The 14322-nt window shown below is 46.6% G+C and overlaps 1 protein-coding gene across 1 annotated transcript in view; it reads right to left on the bottom strand.

The window, feature by feature from the left end:
• Positions 1-6067: 6067 nt before the first annotated feature.
• Positions 6068-14322, bottom strand: part of LOC126354660 (pre-rRNA-processing protein TSR1 homolog) — an 86209-nt gene continuing 77954 nt past the window's right edge. The window contains exon 12 of the mRNA XM_050004436.1: positions 6068-6259. Coding sequence (XP_049860393.1) covers positions 6087-6259 — 173 coding nt within the window. The 3' untranslated portion in view covers positions 6068-6086. The remainder of the gene's footprint in view (positions 6260-14322) is intronic.

The raw sequence follows: 14322 nt of genomic DNA, 5'->3' as shown, positions 1-14322 counted from the left end.
TCTATTTCGTCGCATTTCTGTTTCACTCATTTTTCCCTTTATTCCTCAGTTCCTCTTTTAATTCAGTTTCCTGTACCTTTATTTGCCTCCTTCAGTTTCTACATTTTTCCACTTTCTCCGCTCTTCCATCTTTTTCAACATGTTTTCTGTTATCCATTCTTTCCTGGTACTTTGGGATACTCTAATTCCTAGAACTTCTTTGGCAGATTCCATGAACCCCACCCTCATTTTTATTAACACTTTCATCAACACTATCTCTTTCCCATTTTTCCATAAATCTGTTTTTCAAATCTGATGCCTTCCTACCTTTGAGTCTTTCTGTGCTTAGTCTTTCTTTTGCTTTACCTCTCCAGACTTTTTTCAACTTCGCTAGTATTTCTACCACTACTAGGTTGTGGTCTGAATTTATATCTGCTTCTGGATAAGCTTTGGCATTCTTCAAGCAGTTCCTAAACCTTTTTTGTATCAGGATGTAGTCCAACTGATTCTATTGCTTGAGCCTTGTCCCGCAGGGTCAGCCATCGTTAATCGGATTTGGCATGTTAATGTTTAATGGGTGCCCTTCCTGCCACCACTCTGTACCCCCCGGGATAGAATTAGTGTACCCCAACTATCTGTGTCAAGTGTTATCCATTGAATAGTGTGAATGTGTCCAGACGTCTGCGAGCCGTGTAACTGAGGCAGAACATGGGACCAGCCCGGTATTCACCAAGTGGGACATGGAAAACCGCCTAGAAACCACATCCAGGCTGGCCGACACATCGACCCTCATCGTTAATCCTACGGGCGGATTCGATCTGGTGCCGGCAGGCCTACCCGAGAAACTAATTAGCCGTTCACCTCTCTCATTTCTTATTCCTAACCCAAATTTTCCTACTGTATCTTCATCTCTTCCTTCACTCACCACTACATTCCAGACCCCATGATGATAATGCAGGCATTCCTATTTTCTTTCTTGATGAGTTCTTGTGTTTTCTCATAATATTCTTCCAATTCGTCATCTCGATGCTGGCTGTCTGGCATATATATACCTGTACTAACGCCAAATCTTTTGAACTATCTTTCAGTCATATCATCATCAGTCTTCCATCAATATATTGTACCTTCATTACCTTATTTTTCAGCTTTTGCCCTATCAATATTCCTACTCCGTTTTCACCACTCTTGATTTCCCCTGAGTAAAAGAGCTTATAATCTCCACTTCTTATCTCCCCATTTCATTGCACACAAACCGAGGGCATCTAATCTGTTCCTTTTTGTGTCCTGTTTTGCATTCTCTAGCCTTCCTGCTTGCAGTAGTGTCCTCACATTCCATTTTCCAATCCTTATCTTTCCTTCCTTCACTGTCCCTTTCTTCCTTTCATATATGTCTACTCTGAGTGTGTTTCCCTTCCAGAGATCCGAATGAGGGAAAGTTTTAGCTCCGGAATCTTTCACATGGAGAGACATACCATGTACTGCTTGGGAATGTAATGTGGTAGCTTCCCATTACTTTCCACATAGGCAATAAGTTGCCCAGCCTAAAATCAGCCGCTCACTATGAGTCAGACGTTGTCTGTAGCCAATCCTCTGGGGTACAGTTGCTACTTGTACTCTTTTGTACCCAAAGATAAATTTTTGTACCCATAGAGAATCATATGAAGATTAGTTTTGTTCTCAACAGTGATGGGCATTACATGTATGACATGATATAATACATTAGAACTGGAAACAAAAATCATATTTTCACTTTAAATGCATCTTTTTCAATGTAACGAAACAAGGTCAAATAATAAATGCAAAAATAAATAAATAAAAATAGAAAATAAAATAAAAAAATTAACAAAAGAATAACTCATGCACTTAACTTTTTTTCCCTACAATTGGCATTATTATTTCTTCAGTACTTTAAGAGGTTGCTTAAAAGAAAGCTATGAGTGAACAATGTATTGTGTTGCTGCAGTTAAAATCCTGCAAGATGATATTGGTGAGCAATAATCATTCTTGTGGCGCACTTAGGAGCAATGAAAATTTACTTTCTTCACGATTAGATACGTTGTCTGTAGAATGAGGTATCATGCAGAAGCCGGCACCTCAAGACGGCACCACAAATAAAGATACTTACTGCCAAATGCAGCAATGGATCAGACACATCAAGTAGAGGTGCCCCCTAGGGCTTCCTTATGCTGCCACAGCCAGATGTCTGATTGCAGTGCCACTCAACCCAATGATCAATTGTAATTATTATTTACGACAACATTACCATTACAGTGCAGATCTGTCTCTGTGTGGATAGAACATTTATTCTGAACTTTAAATCCGGTTAAAGACTATTGTTCTCTGTTGTGAAACTATCATTCTGTAATGAAGTACTAAATGTAATAACTGTCAATGACAGCATCAGTTTCATGTCGTGTGTATGAACACTTCTTGTTTCCAAAGCTAAGTATTTACCATGTTCAAGTTTTATTAAACAACTAATAATTTGTGAACTAGATTTGCTACAATACACCACATTAGATATTACAGAACACGGTTCTACAGGAAATTGTCAAATGAAATAAAGCAAATGTTATGTGACTGATCAGTTTCTCTTCAAGACTTGAACGACATGAAATGCATAAATGGATAAACTGAACTGTTTAAGTTTGAAAATGCCCCCCCCCCCTGCCAATTTAAATTCTCATCAATATGTACACACAGAAATTTTGAACCCTTTTGCTTGATCACTATTCGTGCATCTACAATTTTACTCTACAAGCCATCTCATCGTGTGTGGCGAAAGGTTGTCTGATACCTCTATCTTTTTTCCCCCCTTTCTTGCTCCATTCGGAAATGATATGTAGGAATAATGATAGTTGGTAAACCACTGAATGAGCTCTAGTTTCTCTGATTTTCTAATCGTAATCATTTTGCAACACACCAACACACATGTGAGCGGAGGGTGGGGGGTGGGTGTAATGCCTTACCCGACTCTTGGAATTTCAGCAGTAAACTTCTCTGTGTTTCATAATGTCTCTATTGGAGTGCCTGCCTCTGGTGTTTATTGAGCATCTCCACAACATTCTCTTGCCTACTAAATAAACTTGTTCTTAGTTGGATCTTTTCTATTTATCCAGCTTGGTAAGAGTTCCAGACAAACTTGCAGACAAACTTGCAATACTCAAGAGTCGGACAAATCAGTGTTTTGTAGCCCATTTCCTTCATGGATGAATTACATGTCCTAAAGATTCTCCTGAAGAATCTCAGTATGACATCTGCTTTTCCTAAAACTTCTTTGGTCATTCCACTACAGATCACACCAGATGGTTACATTTGTGTATTTTATAGTAGTTGCTTTTACCTTTAACTCTGCCAATTTTGTTCCATTGAGGATGACGTGCTGAGTTCTATCTGCAATGAAGCCTGAACCCAATACAAATCTAGTTCAATACTCGATGTGTTTGTATTTTGTCCACTAAATGATAGCAGAAAACAGTATTGAAAGTCAAGGCATATGTCATTAACCTAGGTGCTGTAGTGTATAGCACTTTGTATCTCATGGACAAATGGAGCTGAGTTTCACAAGATTTCTGTCTGCAAACTCCATTTGGTTTTTATAGAGGAGATTTTTGATTTTCAAAAACCTTATGCATTAGCATAAAACATGTTTTGTATTTCTATAACATACTGACATCAGGGATATAGGCCTACAATTGTGCACATCTGTCTGATGACTCTTCTTGAAAATGGGTATGAGCTACAGTTTTTTTCAAATTGCTGGATTCCCTTATTACCTCTAGTGACCCACGATTAACTGTTGCTAGAAGTGGAGTAAGTTCTTTTGCATAATCCCACCTGACCAGATCCCATTCTAATGTTAACTGATTAGTCAATTTTCTATTCTGCTATCAAACCTCACATTTAGGCATTCAAGCAACAACTGAAAGGAGCAATCTCATTATGAACTTCTGCAGTAAAACAGTTTGGAAAAATCAAATTCAGTATTTCGGCCTTCTCTGAGTCATCTTCCTTTTTAGTCCAAGTATGGCCACTGAGTGACTGTGCAGATGATTTTGACACACTTACTGACGTTTTATAACACAAAAACTACTCCGAGTTTTCAATAAAATCTTTTTACTTTGAATTCAGACAATGCTTCTTGCATTAATCTCCTGCTCATTTTGCCTTAATTCAGCTTTTCTCTGTCAACTAGGCTTTGACTTTGTTTATGTCCATGATTAAGTCTTCTTTGTTATCATAACAACTCTCTATGAGTATTATAGAATAGTTGCGGGTCTTTTCCATCCCTCACAAAAGCGCACAGATGTATTGCAGTAGGTTTCTGAATTTTATCCATGTGTGTTCCACAACTTCGTCCTCAGATCTGAGTATTTGCTGTTGACTACTCTTATACTGTAGTCTGTATCCTGTCACTTTTGGTAATTAAAATATTTTCATGCCTTTCTTAACACTACCTATGGCATCTGTAATCACTGATGATATCACAGTCTGTCTGATGCCATCTTCTACAGTAATTGATTCAAAATGTTTTGTATTGTTAGTTACTGGGAGGTGCAAGGCACTGGGCCCTCTGGTCAGTTTTTTAATTATCTACACGAAGTGCAGAGTTGAATGTACTGTATTTTTTCCCCATTTAAGAGTCCATTTGCATTACCAGTCAATAAATACAGCATAGTATTTACAATTTCCCTAGTGCTATATGTGTTTGGGGATTGATTACAATACTTGTGTCACCTGCAAAACAAACCCGTGTCACTATATATGTATTAAATTTAATTGATAAACAAAAGAAACACATTCAATAATGAATATTGTGGAACTCTATTAATGGGTACTCCACCCACACCCACACCCACACCCCCACCCCCACCCTCACTCTGACTGCAATTGTTGCATTATGTGGCAAAACTCCCTGCATTAGTTTTGTTAAGTTAAGTGCAATGCGAGACATTCATTAGGAGCATGATTAATTAAAAAAAGTGCAGAAAATGCAGACAGGATGCTTTGTTGTTTTTACATCCTCTTAAAATTGGTGACTATATATGGCACTATAACTTGAGCAATATTTCTGAAAACCAAATTGTGATTTATTACATGTAATTTTACTACCAAGGTGCTATTCTTAACCACATTACTTTCTCACAAATTTTAGATCATTGTGTAAGGAGTATAACAAGTTAGTAATTACTGACATCACTCATATCATATTTCTAACAGAGGGTTCAGCAATGGTGTATTTTAATCTCTGGAGGGGGCGGGGGGAATAAATAAATAACGTCCTAGCTTTGTAATGCATCACATGCTGCAGAAAGGATGGTACTTACTATATGGCAACAACTCTTTGGTTATTGAAAATGCCATAACCTTGGGGAAGACTGTAAGGAAATATATCATCAATTATTATGGATGTGGCTTCCTTAACATACCACTTTGATCTTACTGCTGAGCTCTTTGATTCTATGTCTCTACGACATTTTAAGACATGATCATTAAAAATACATACTATCTGTGAATGATCATTTATAATCCTTTGATTCAAATCACAAAGTTACCTTCTTTTGTCATATATTTTTCTGTCTTTTGCTTCACTATGACTGTCATTTTGAAACATTCAATGAACTTGTGGCAAGTGGTCCACCTTCTGGAGCTATTACCCATTCTCCTGTTATTACATTATCAACATACTCTTACATATGTCGTGGAACCACTAACATTATCAGTGCAGTTCAAGCAATAGTGTATGCTTTCAGTTGACAGCCAAACTTATCGGTAATAAGTTCCTTACATACACTCACAGTGGGCAATAACCTGCACTTCTTTCTTCATTCACATCTGCTATACAATGATGTTCTCTGTGCTTGTCAGGAACTCACTGTTAGTGTATCTATAACAAAGAACTGTATTTGTGTCAGTTTCAGCATAAGGTAGAGGTGATAAAAAATTCTGCTAAACTGGCAAAGCTGCCTGCCGATCAGGTGCAAAGACTGTGTCTCCAGAGATATACACAATACTGTCTCCTTTCAAAGAAAATGACCATACAAATGACTCAGCAATATTTTGCCAATAAATAAACATTTATACTCAAGACGGGTAATATAAAATCTTTAATCTACTTCATCCACAGACATTAAGTCTGAATAATTGTACAAGGAATGCGGCACTCTCACACAAGGGTCATAAGTCCATTTTGGAAACACACGTTTATACAAATTCATGAGAACAGTGTCCTGTGATTTAAGCTGGCTATCGAAGACACACTTCATATGTCCGTGAGTACCTGGAAAATAACAAAAAGCTCGATTATCAAATAATATTTATTGTTTATAATATTTATGAAGACAAAAAACACTCTTTAAATTTAATATTTTTCATCAGCTACTAAATGGAGGTGGTATGCATGGAGGATATGGAAAAATTTAAGTATTTACTCTTTGCTTGTGGACTCTAATTAACATTTTCCAGCTGACGTATGGGTGCATCAAACAATTTTATAAGCAAATAGGTTAAAAAACATAATTTCTACACCATAATTTATCATTTTATAATACTGAGGCCCAGTTACAATAATTATCACTAAAATGTGTGGCTTCAGTCATCTAAATGCAGCTGTGCACACAGCACGTCTCTAATCATGGGATTTTGGGGTCTACCCTGTGAGAAGACGACCACATGTCCTCAACATTGTAATCATCAAGGGAATCAGCCACAATACTGTGGTCAGCATGCACACAGCACTCTCCCCGGACCATGTGCCAGTCATCTTGACCATAAACACTAACATCCTGCCACAAAATCACTGCGGCCTAGATCTCTGAGGAAATGGACATGTTCATGGCAAATTTCACACCAGTGGACGATCCCGCAAACAATGACCATGTGAGGCTTGTGGCAGAATGTCTCACTGCTTTCCTCAGCCATAGCACAGAAGACAATGCAATACAGCCCAATACCATTGATGAAGTGCAGCTTCAACATCACTGCTGTAACAGCAAGAAAGCATATGGACCAGCCATCACCACTAACCAACTGCTGAAACAACTAACAGCCGACCATCTGACTGCAGTTTTAAATCAGGTGCTCCTTACCAGTGAATTTCCAAGATTCTGGAAACACGCTGAGATAGTTGCACTTCCAAAGCCAGGTAAAGACACCAGCCTGGCAAGGAATTACTACCCCATCAGCCTACTACCAACACTGTCGAAAATCTTTGAGCAGCTATACCTGATGCACCTGCTGGCTTGCCTAGAAGCAGAAGCCGTACTCCCTGACAAGGAGTTTCGTTTTCATTGGCAATACTCATCGACAGACCAGCTGCTGTGCCTAACAGAGGAAGTGTTCACCGCAGTTGACAGACATGAGTATTTGATGATCTTCTGCTCAACGTTTCACGTGCCTTTGATTGATTGTTGCCTGAAGGTCTCCTGTACAAGCTACTCGTGCTGCGAATACCTGTGTCACACGCGAGTCTCCTCCAGAGTTATCTTGGAGGAAAGTCGTTTCACATACGAGTGGCCAGGGAATTTTCCATGGAGTGCTGAATACTTACAGGAGTATCTCAAGTGTTGGTCATCGGCTCAGCACTTTAATCCCTGTACATAAGCCGTGACTACCTTACAACTTGGGCCGTGAAGTGGAGGCTGGCTTACGACGACGAGAAGAGTCAGGTGCTGATCACTGCTCGTTGGCACATCAGTCCAAACATGCTCACAGATTGGGTGAGGGGTGACCCTGTACCATGAGGTGCTACAGCAAAGTAATTTGGCATCACATTAGACAGGAAGCTAACATGGTGACAACATGTTGAGAACATCACGGGAAAAGCACTGGGCAGAGTGACGTTGCTCTACCCAGTGCTAAGCCCCACCACCATGCTGCCAGAACATGTCAGTCTCATGCTGTACAAAGTCACCATACGACCACTACTAGAATATGTGGCAGTTGTATGGGGCAATACAAGTGAAAGCAACCACAAGAGACTTCAAACTTTCCAGAATAGAGCACTCCAGATGGCACTCTATCTTCCAACGGACTTCCCCACCGAGAAGCTGCATCACATCACTGATATCACGATGTTGATAGACAGGACCTACGATGTGGCAGCCACCTCCTACAAAAGCACTGAGACATATGGGAGCTCAACTGCAAACCACACTGGCACACATCACCTTGACGGCCAGACATGCTGTGCAGATGATTCACCACAGCACAGCCAAATAAGTAACAGTTCCACGAAGCAGGAACAGTATACACAATCAGTAGCTTCCACACAAACAAATAGCAACACCCAATAGGAACAGAAGCAAGAGGCTTTTATAAACTTCAATGATTGCAAGAAGAAGAAACAATCTGGCAGTTTCTCCCAACATAATATGAGAGAGAGAAGACAGAGAGAGAGAGAGAGAGAGAGAGAGAGAGAGAGAGAGAGACAGAGAGAGAGAGAGAGAGAGAGAGAGAGGGAAGAGAGAGAGGGAAGAGAGAGAGAGAGAGAGAGAGGAGAGAGGAGAGAGAGAGAGAGAGAGAGAGAGAGAGAGAGAGAGAGAGAGAGAGAGGGAGAGAGGTTGGTTGGTTGGTTTGTGGGGGTTAAAGGGACCAGACTACTTAGGTCATCGGTCCCTTGTTCCACGACCATAATAATACACGAAGAAAAGTCCAACAAGCAATAAACACATAACGGAGACGACAAGGGACGACACAGCACAAGAAAGACATAGACGAAGACCAGAGAAAAGAGATTAAAAGACACACAGAGTGCGACGGTCATGGGCCGACCATGAAAATAAAACCGGAAAGGCCAACAACCAAGGGACACATTAAAACACCACAAACTAAAACCCCAGGCCAAAAGCCACAGTCGACACTAAAAAAAATAAAAAGGGACTCTCATATTGAATGATAAAAACCCCCTGCTCGAATAAAACGGAGAACTAAGTCAGCCATTGTAGAGTCATCGGTTAAAAGAGCAGGGAGTGTATCAGGCAGCGCGAACGTCTGCCTGAGGGCAGTTAAAAGTGGGCAGTCTAGTAAGACGTGTACCACGGTCAGGGCCAATCCGCAGCGACAGAGAGGCGGGTCGTCACGGCACAAGAGATACGCGTGCGTGAGCCGGGTATGTCCTATGCGGAGCCGGCAGAGGACGACAGCGTCCTTGCGAGACCCCCGCATGGAGGAGCGCCACACACTGGTTGTCTCCTTGACTGCCCGAAGTTTGTTGGGAGAGGGCAGGGTGCGCCACTCATCACGCCAAGCAGCAAGGACCTTCTGCCGCAATATGGATCGGACGTCACTCTCTAAAAGACCGATCTCCATGGCCGGGGAACTGACTGCCTGTTTCGCCAGTTCGTCAACCCGCTCGTTACCCGGGATGCCGACGTGACCCGGGGACCAAACAAAGGTGACAGAGCGGCCGCAACGGACGAGAGTATGGAGGGACTCCTGGATGGCCATCACCAGACGGGAACGAGGGAAACACTGGTCAAGAGCTCGTAAACCGCTCAGGGAGTCACTACAGATGACAAAGGACTCACCTGAGCAGGAGCGGAGAAACTCTAGGGCACGATAGATGGCAACCAACTCGGCAGTGTATACACTGGAGCCAGCTGCCAATGACCGTTGCTCACAATAATCCCGTAGAGTGAGAGCGTAACCAGTGTGACCAGAGACCACCGAACCGTCGGTGTAGGCCACCGCCGCGTTCGGAAACTCGGCCAGGATGGAAAGAAAGCGGCGGCGGAGGGCCTCCGGAGGCACTGAGACCTTCGGACCCTGTGCGAAGTCGAGCCGAAGGCACGGTCGGGGCACACTCCACGGGGGCAGACGGAGATTGGCCCGGAAAACAGGCGGCAGAGGAAAAAAGTCAAGGCCACGGAGAAGGTCCCGGAGGCGAACCGCAATGGGACACCCTGACCGGGGCCGCCTGTCTGGAACATGGACGATCGAGCGCGGGAACAGGAGACGGTAGTTTGGATGCCCTGGCATGCTATAAACGTGCGCGGCATAGGCGGCCAGAAGGCGGTCACGCCGGAACCGCAATGGAGGGACACCAGCCTCCACAAGTATGCTGTCAACGGGGCTTGTCCGGAACGCTCCCGTGGCGAGGCGGATCCCGCAGTGGTGTATGGGATCCAGCAATCGCAATGCTGAAGGCGAGGCAGAACCGTACGCCACACACCCATAATCAAGGCGGGACTGGATCAGCGCTTGATATAGGTGGAGGAGGGTGGACCGGTCGGCACCCCACCTGGTGTGGCTTAAGCAACGGAGAGCGTTTAAGTGCCGCCAGCATGTTTGCTTCAGCTGCCTAATATGGGGCAGCCAAGTCAACCGGGTTTCGAACACCAGTCCCAAGAACCGATGCGTCGCGACCACAGCAAGAGGTTCACCGTCAAGGTAAAGGCGCGGCTCAGGGTGAACCGTGCGACGCCGGCAGAAATGCATAACGCAGGTCTTCGCGGCCGAAAACTGGAAGCCGTGCGCTACAGCCCATGACTGCGCCTTGCGGATGGCACCTTGCAGCTGCCGTTCAGCAGCGGCGATGCCACTGGAGCTGTAATATAGGCAGAAGTCGTCCGCATATAAAGAAGCCGCGACGGACGACCCCAACGCCTCAACGAGCCCATTGATGGCAATTAAAAACAGGGACACACTGAGGACAGACCCCTGTGGGACCCCGTTCTCCTGGACCCGGGAGGAACTATGCGACGCAGCTACTTGCACGCGGAAGGAACGATACGAAAGAAAATTCTGAATAAAAATCGGGAGCGGGCCCCTAAGGCCCCACCCATGAAGTGTGGCCAGGATGTGATGGCGCCAAGTCGTATCGTATGCCTTCCGCATGTCGAAGAAGACGGCAACCAGATGTTGGCGGCGTGCAAAGGCTGTACGGATGGCAGACTCCAGGGAGACCAGATTATCGACGGCAGAGCGGCCTTTACGGAACCCACCCTGAGACGGAGCCAGAAGGCCCCGAGACTCGAGGAGCCAACTCAACCTCCGGCTCACCATACGTTCCAGCAACTTGCAAGGAACGTTGGTGAGGCTTATGGGGCGATAGCTGTCCACCTCCAGCGGGTTCTTGCCAGGTTTCAATACGGGGAGGACTATGCTTTCCCGCCATTGAGACGGGAAAACACCCTCGACCCAGACGCGATTGAAAAGATCTAGGAGGCGTCGCTGGCAAGGCACTGAGAGGTGTTTCAGCATCTGGCTGTGAATGCGGTCTGGTCCAGGAGCCGTATCAGGGCAAGCAGAAAGTGCGCTCTGGAATTCCCATTCGCTGAAAGGAGCATTGTACGACTCCGCGTGGCGCGTGTGAAAGGAAAGCCTCCGACTTTTCAACCGCTCTTTCCGGGAGCGGAAGGCCAACAGGTAGTTCGTTGACGCGGAACACTGAGCAAAATGCTCTGCTAACCGGTCCGCAATCGTGTCGGAGTGGGTGCACACTGCTCCATTCAGCGAAAGCCCAGGGACAGAGACAGGTGGCCGATAGCCTTGGAGTCGCCGAATCTTGGCCCAAACCTGCGATGCGGAGGTACGGACGCCAATGGTGGAAACATAACGTTCCCAGCACTCCTGCTTCCGTTGGCGAATAAGGCGTCGGGCTCGGGCGCGGAACTGTTTAAAAGCAATGAGGGTCTCCAACGACGGGTGCCGCTTATGGCGCTGAAGAGCCCGCCGGCGATCTCGAATGGCCTCTGCGATCTCGGGCGACCACCACGGCACAGTCCTCCGCCGAGGTGACCCGGATGTACAGGGAATCGCAGATGCCGCCGCAGAAACGATGCTGGTGGTGACCGACTGAACCACCGCATCAATCGGATCAGTGGAAGGAGGTGCGATCACTGCGACAGATGTAAATAAGTCCCAATCAGCCTTATTCAGAGCCCATCTGGAGGGGCGTTCAGAAGAGTGACGCTGTGGCAGTGACAGAAAGATGGGGAAATGGTCACTACCACATAAGTCGTCATGGACCCTCCAGTGGATGGATGGTGAAAGTCCGGGGCTGCAAAGAGAAAGGTCAATGGCCGAAAACGAGCCATGGACCGCACTAAAGTGGGTCGCCTCTCCCGTGTTTAAAAGGCAGAGGTCAAGCTGTGACAGAAGAGTCTCGACATCTCTGCCCCGGCCAGTAATCGCGGCGCTACCCCACAAGGGGTTATGGGCGTTAAAGTCGCCCAGCAACACAAAGGGAGGCGGCAGTTGTCCTATCAATGCAGCCAACAATGACGAGAGACATCACCATCCGGCGGAAGGTACAAACTGCAGACAGTAATAGGCTGAGGCGTCCACATCCTTACAGCGACAGCCTCTAAGGGTGTATGAAGAGGCACACACTCGCTGTAGATAGAGTTAAGGACGTAGACGCAGACTCCACCAGACACCCTCTCATAAGCTGCCCGGTTCTTATAATAACCCCGATACCCTCGTAGGGCAGGGGTCCGCATTGCCGGAAACCACGTTTCCTGGAGGGCAATGCAGAAGAAAGGGTGACTGCTGACGAGTTGGCGGAGCTCAGCAAGGTGGTGGAAAAAACCGCTGCAGTTCCACTGGAGAATCACTTTGTCCATGGGCGAAATAGGCGTGAAGGGACCGAGGAGGCAGATCACGTCACTGGGTCACCTGCTGTCACCGATCGAGGACCAGTACAATCGGCGTCCTTGGCGTCTGAGGGTATGGCGAGATCCAGGTCCTCAGCGGACGCCAGGATCTCCACCTCATCCCCAGACGCAGAGCCTGTATGGAGCGGTGGGGTGGATGCCACCGCGCGTTCCTTGGCCTTAGAGGCCTTCTTCTTCTTCGTCTTCTCTCTCTGCTCCTTGGGCTTTACTGGCTGGGAGGGCTCCACCGAGTCAGTCTCCGGGACGGAGGAGGAGCGGGAAGCCCTGCGACCAGCCGCTGGCCTGCTTTTCAGCCATTGGCTGACGTCACCCTTCCCAGAGGTGGAAACCTGGGAAGGGAGGGACCCGAGGGATCCCTTGCGAGAGAGAGTCGCCGAAGAAGTCGGACGCTTCTCCGGCTTAGAGTTGGGGACTTGTGTCCCCGATGGTTGGGGGGTCGTTGCTCCTGAGGTAGGTGGTGCAGGAGCAACAGATGGGGAAGTGCCCCCCACCATCAAGGGGGCAGGTGTAGTATTCCGGCTCAGAGTGTTCAGTGGAATCGGTGCAGCAGATGACAAAACTACTGTTTTGGCAGCGGTGGCATAGGAGCTGGTCAGAGCCACAGGATGTAGCCTCTCGTATTTCCGCTTAGCCTCAGTATAGGTCATGCGGTCCAGGGCCTTATATTCCATGATCCTTCGTTCTTTCAGTAGAACCTTGCAGTCTGGCGAGCAAAGGGAATGGTGTTCGCCGCAGTTCACACAGATGGGAGGCGGCGCACATGCAGTATTAGGATGTGAAGGGCGTCCACAATCTCTGCATGTCATGCTGGAAGGACACCGAGATGACATGTGGCCGAACTTCCAGCATTTAAAACACCTCATCGGGGGAGGGATATAGGGCTTCACATCACATCGGTAGACCATCACCTTGACCTTTCCGGGTAGGACGTCACCCTCGAAGGCCAAGATGAAGGCACCGGTGGCTACCTGATTATCCCTCGGACCCCGATGGACGCGCCGGACGAAGTGAACACCCCGCCGTTCTAAATTGGCGCGTAGCTCGTCGTCTGACTGCAAGAGGAGGTCCCTATGGAATATAATGCCCTGGACCATGTTGAGACTCTTATGGGGTGTGATCGTGACAGAAACATCCCCCAACTTGTCACAAGCGAGTAACCGCCGTGACTGTGCAGAGGATGCCGTTTTCATCAATACTGCCCCAGAGCGCATTTTGGACAAACCCTCCACCTCCCCAAACTTGTCCTCCAAGTGCTCGACAAAAAACTGAGGCTTGGTCGCCATAAACGATTCCCCATCGACTCGTGTACAGACTAAATAGCGAGGTGAATAAGGTTCGCTGCCAACCGTAGCCTTTCGTTCCTCCCATGGTGTGGCCAGGGAGGGGAACGATTGTGGATCATATGCCTGAGTGTTGTATTGAGGTCGAGAACGCTTAGAGACTGCTGGCGGCTGGCCGCCAGCAAGAGATGATGTACCACGCTTCATCGCGGGTCATCCGCCCTGATGCCACCTACTCCGACCAAGGGCCCTCCCCACGGGCGCCACCCAGCCTCAGCAACGACCACCTGGCGGGATGGCCATTGCCGAGAGTCCCGATGCCCCAAGGAGACAGGCATCTACTCCTTGGCATACGCGGGGAGTTAACGGCGCAGGCATCAGTAGAGCGATCCCTGTGTTGTCAGGGGGCTACAACCGACAGGGTACATGGTGGCCCCACCACAACG

The sequence above is a fragment of the Schistocerca gregaria genome, chromosome 3 (assembly GCF_023897955.1).
Source record: "Schistocerca gregaria isolate iqSchGreg1 chromosome 3, iqSchGreg1.2, whole genome shotgun sequence".
In the NCBI taxonomy this organism is placed as follows: Eukaryota; Metazoa; Arthropoda; class Insecta; order Orthoptera; family Acrididae; genus Schistocerca; species Schistocerca gregaria.
The sequence above is the reverse complement of the archived record's forward strand: the minus strand, read 5'-3'. Positions and strand labels throughout refer to the sequence as shown.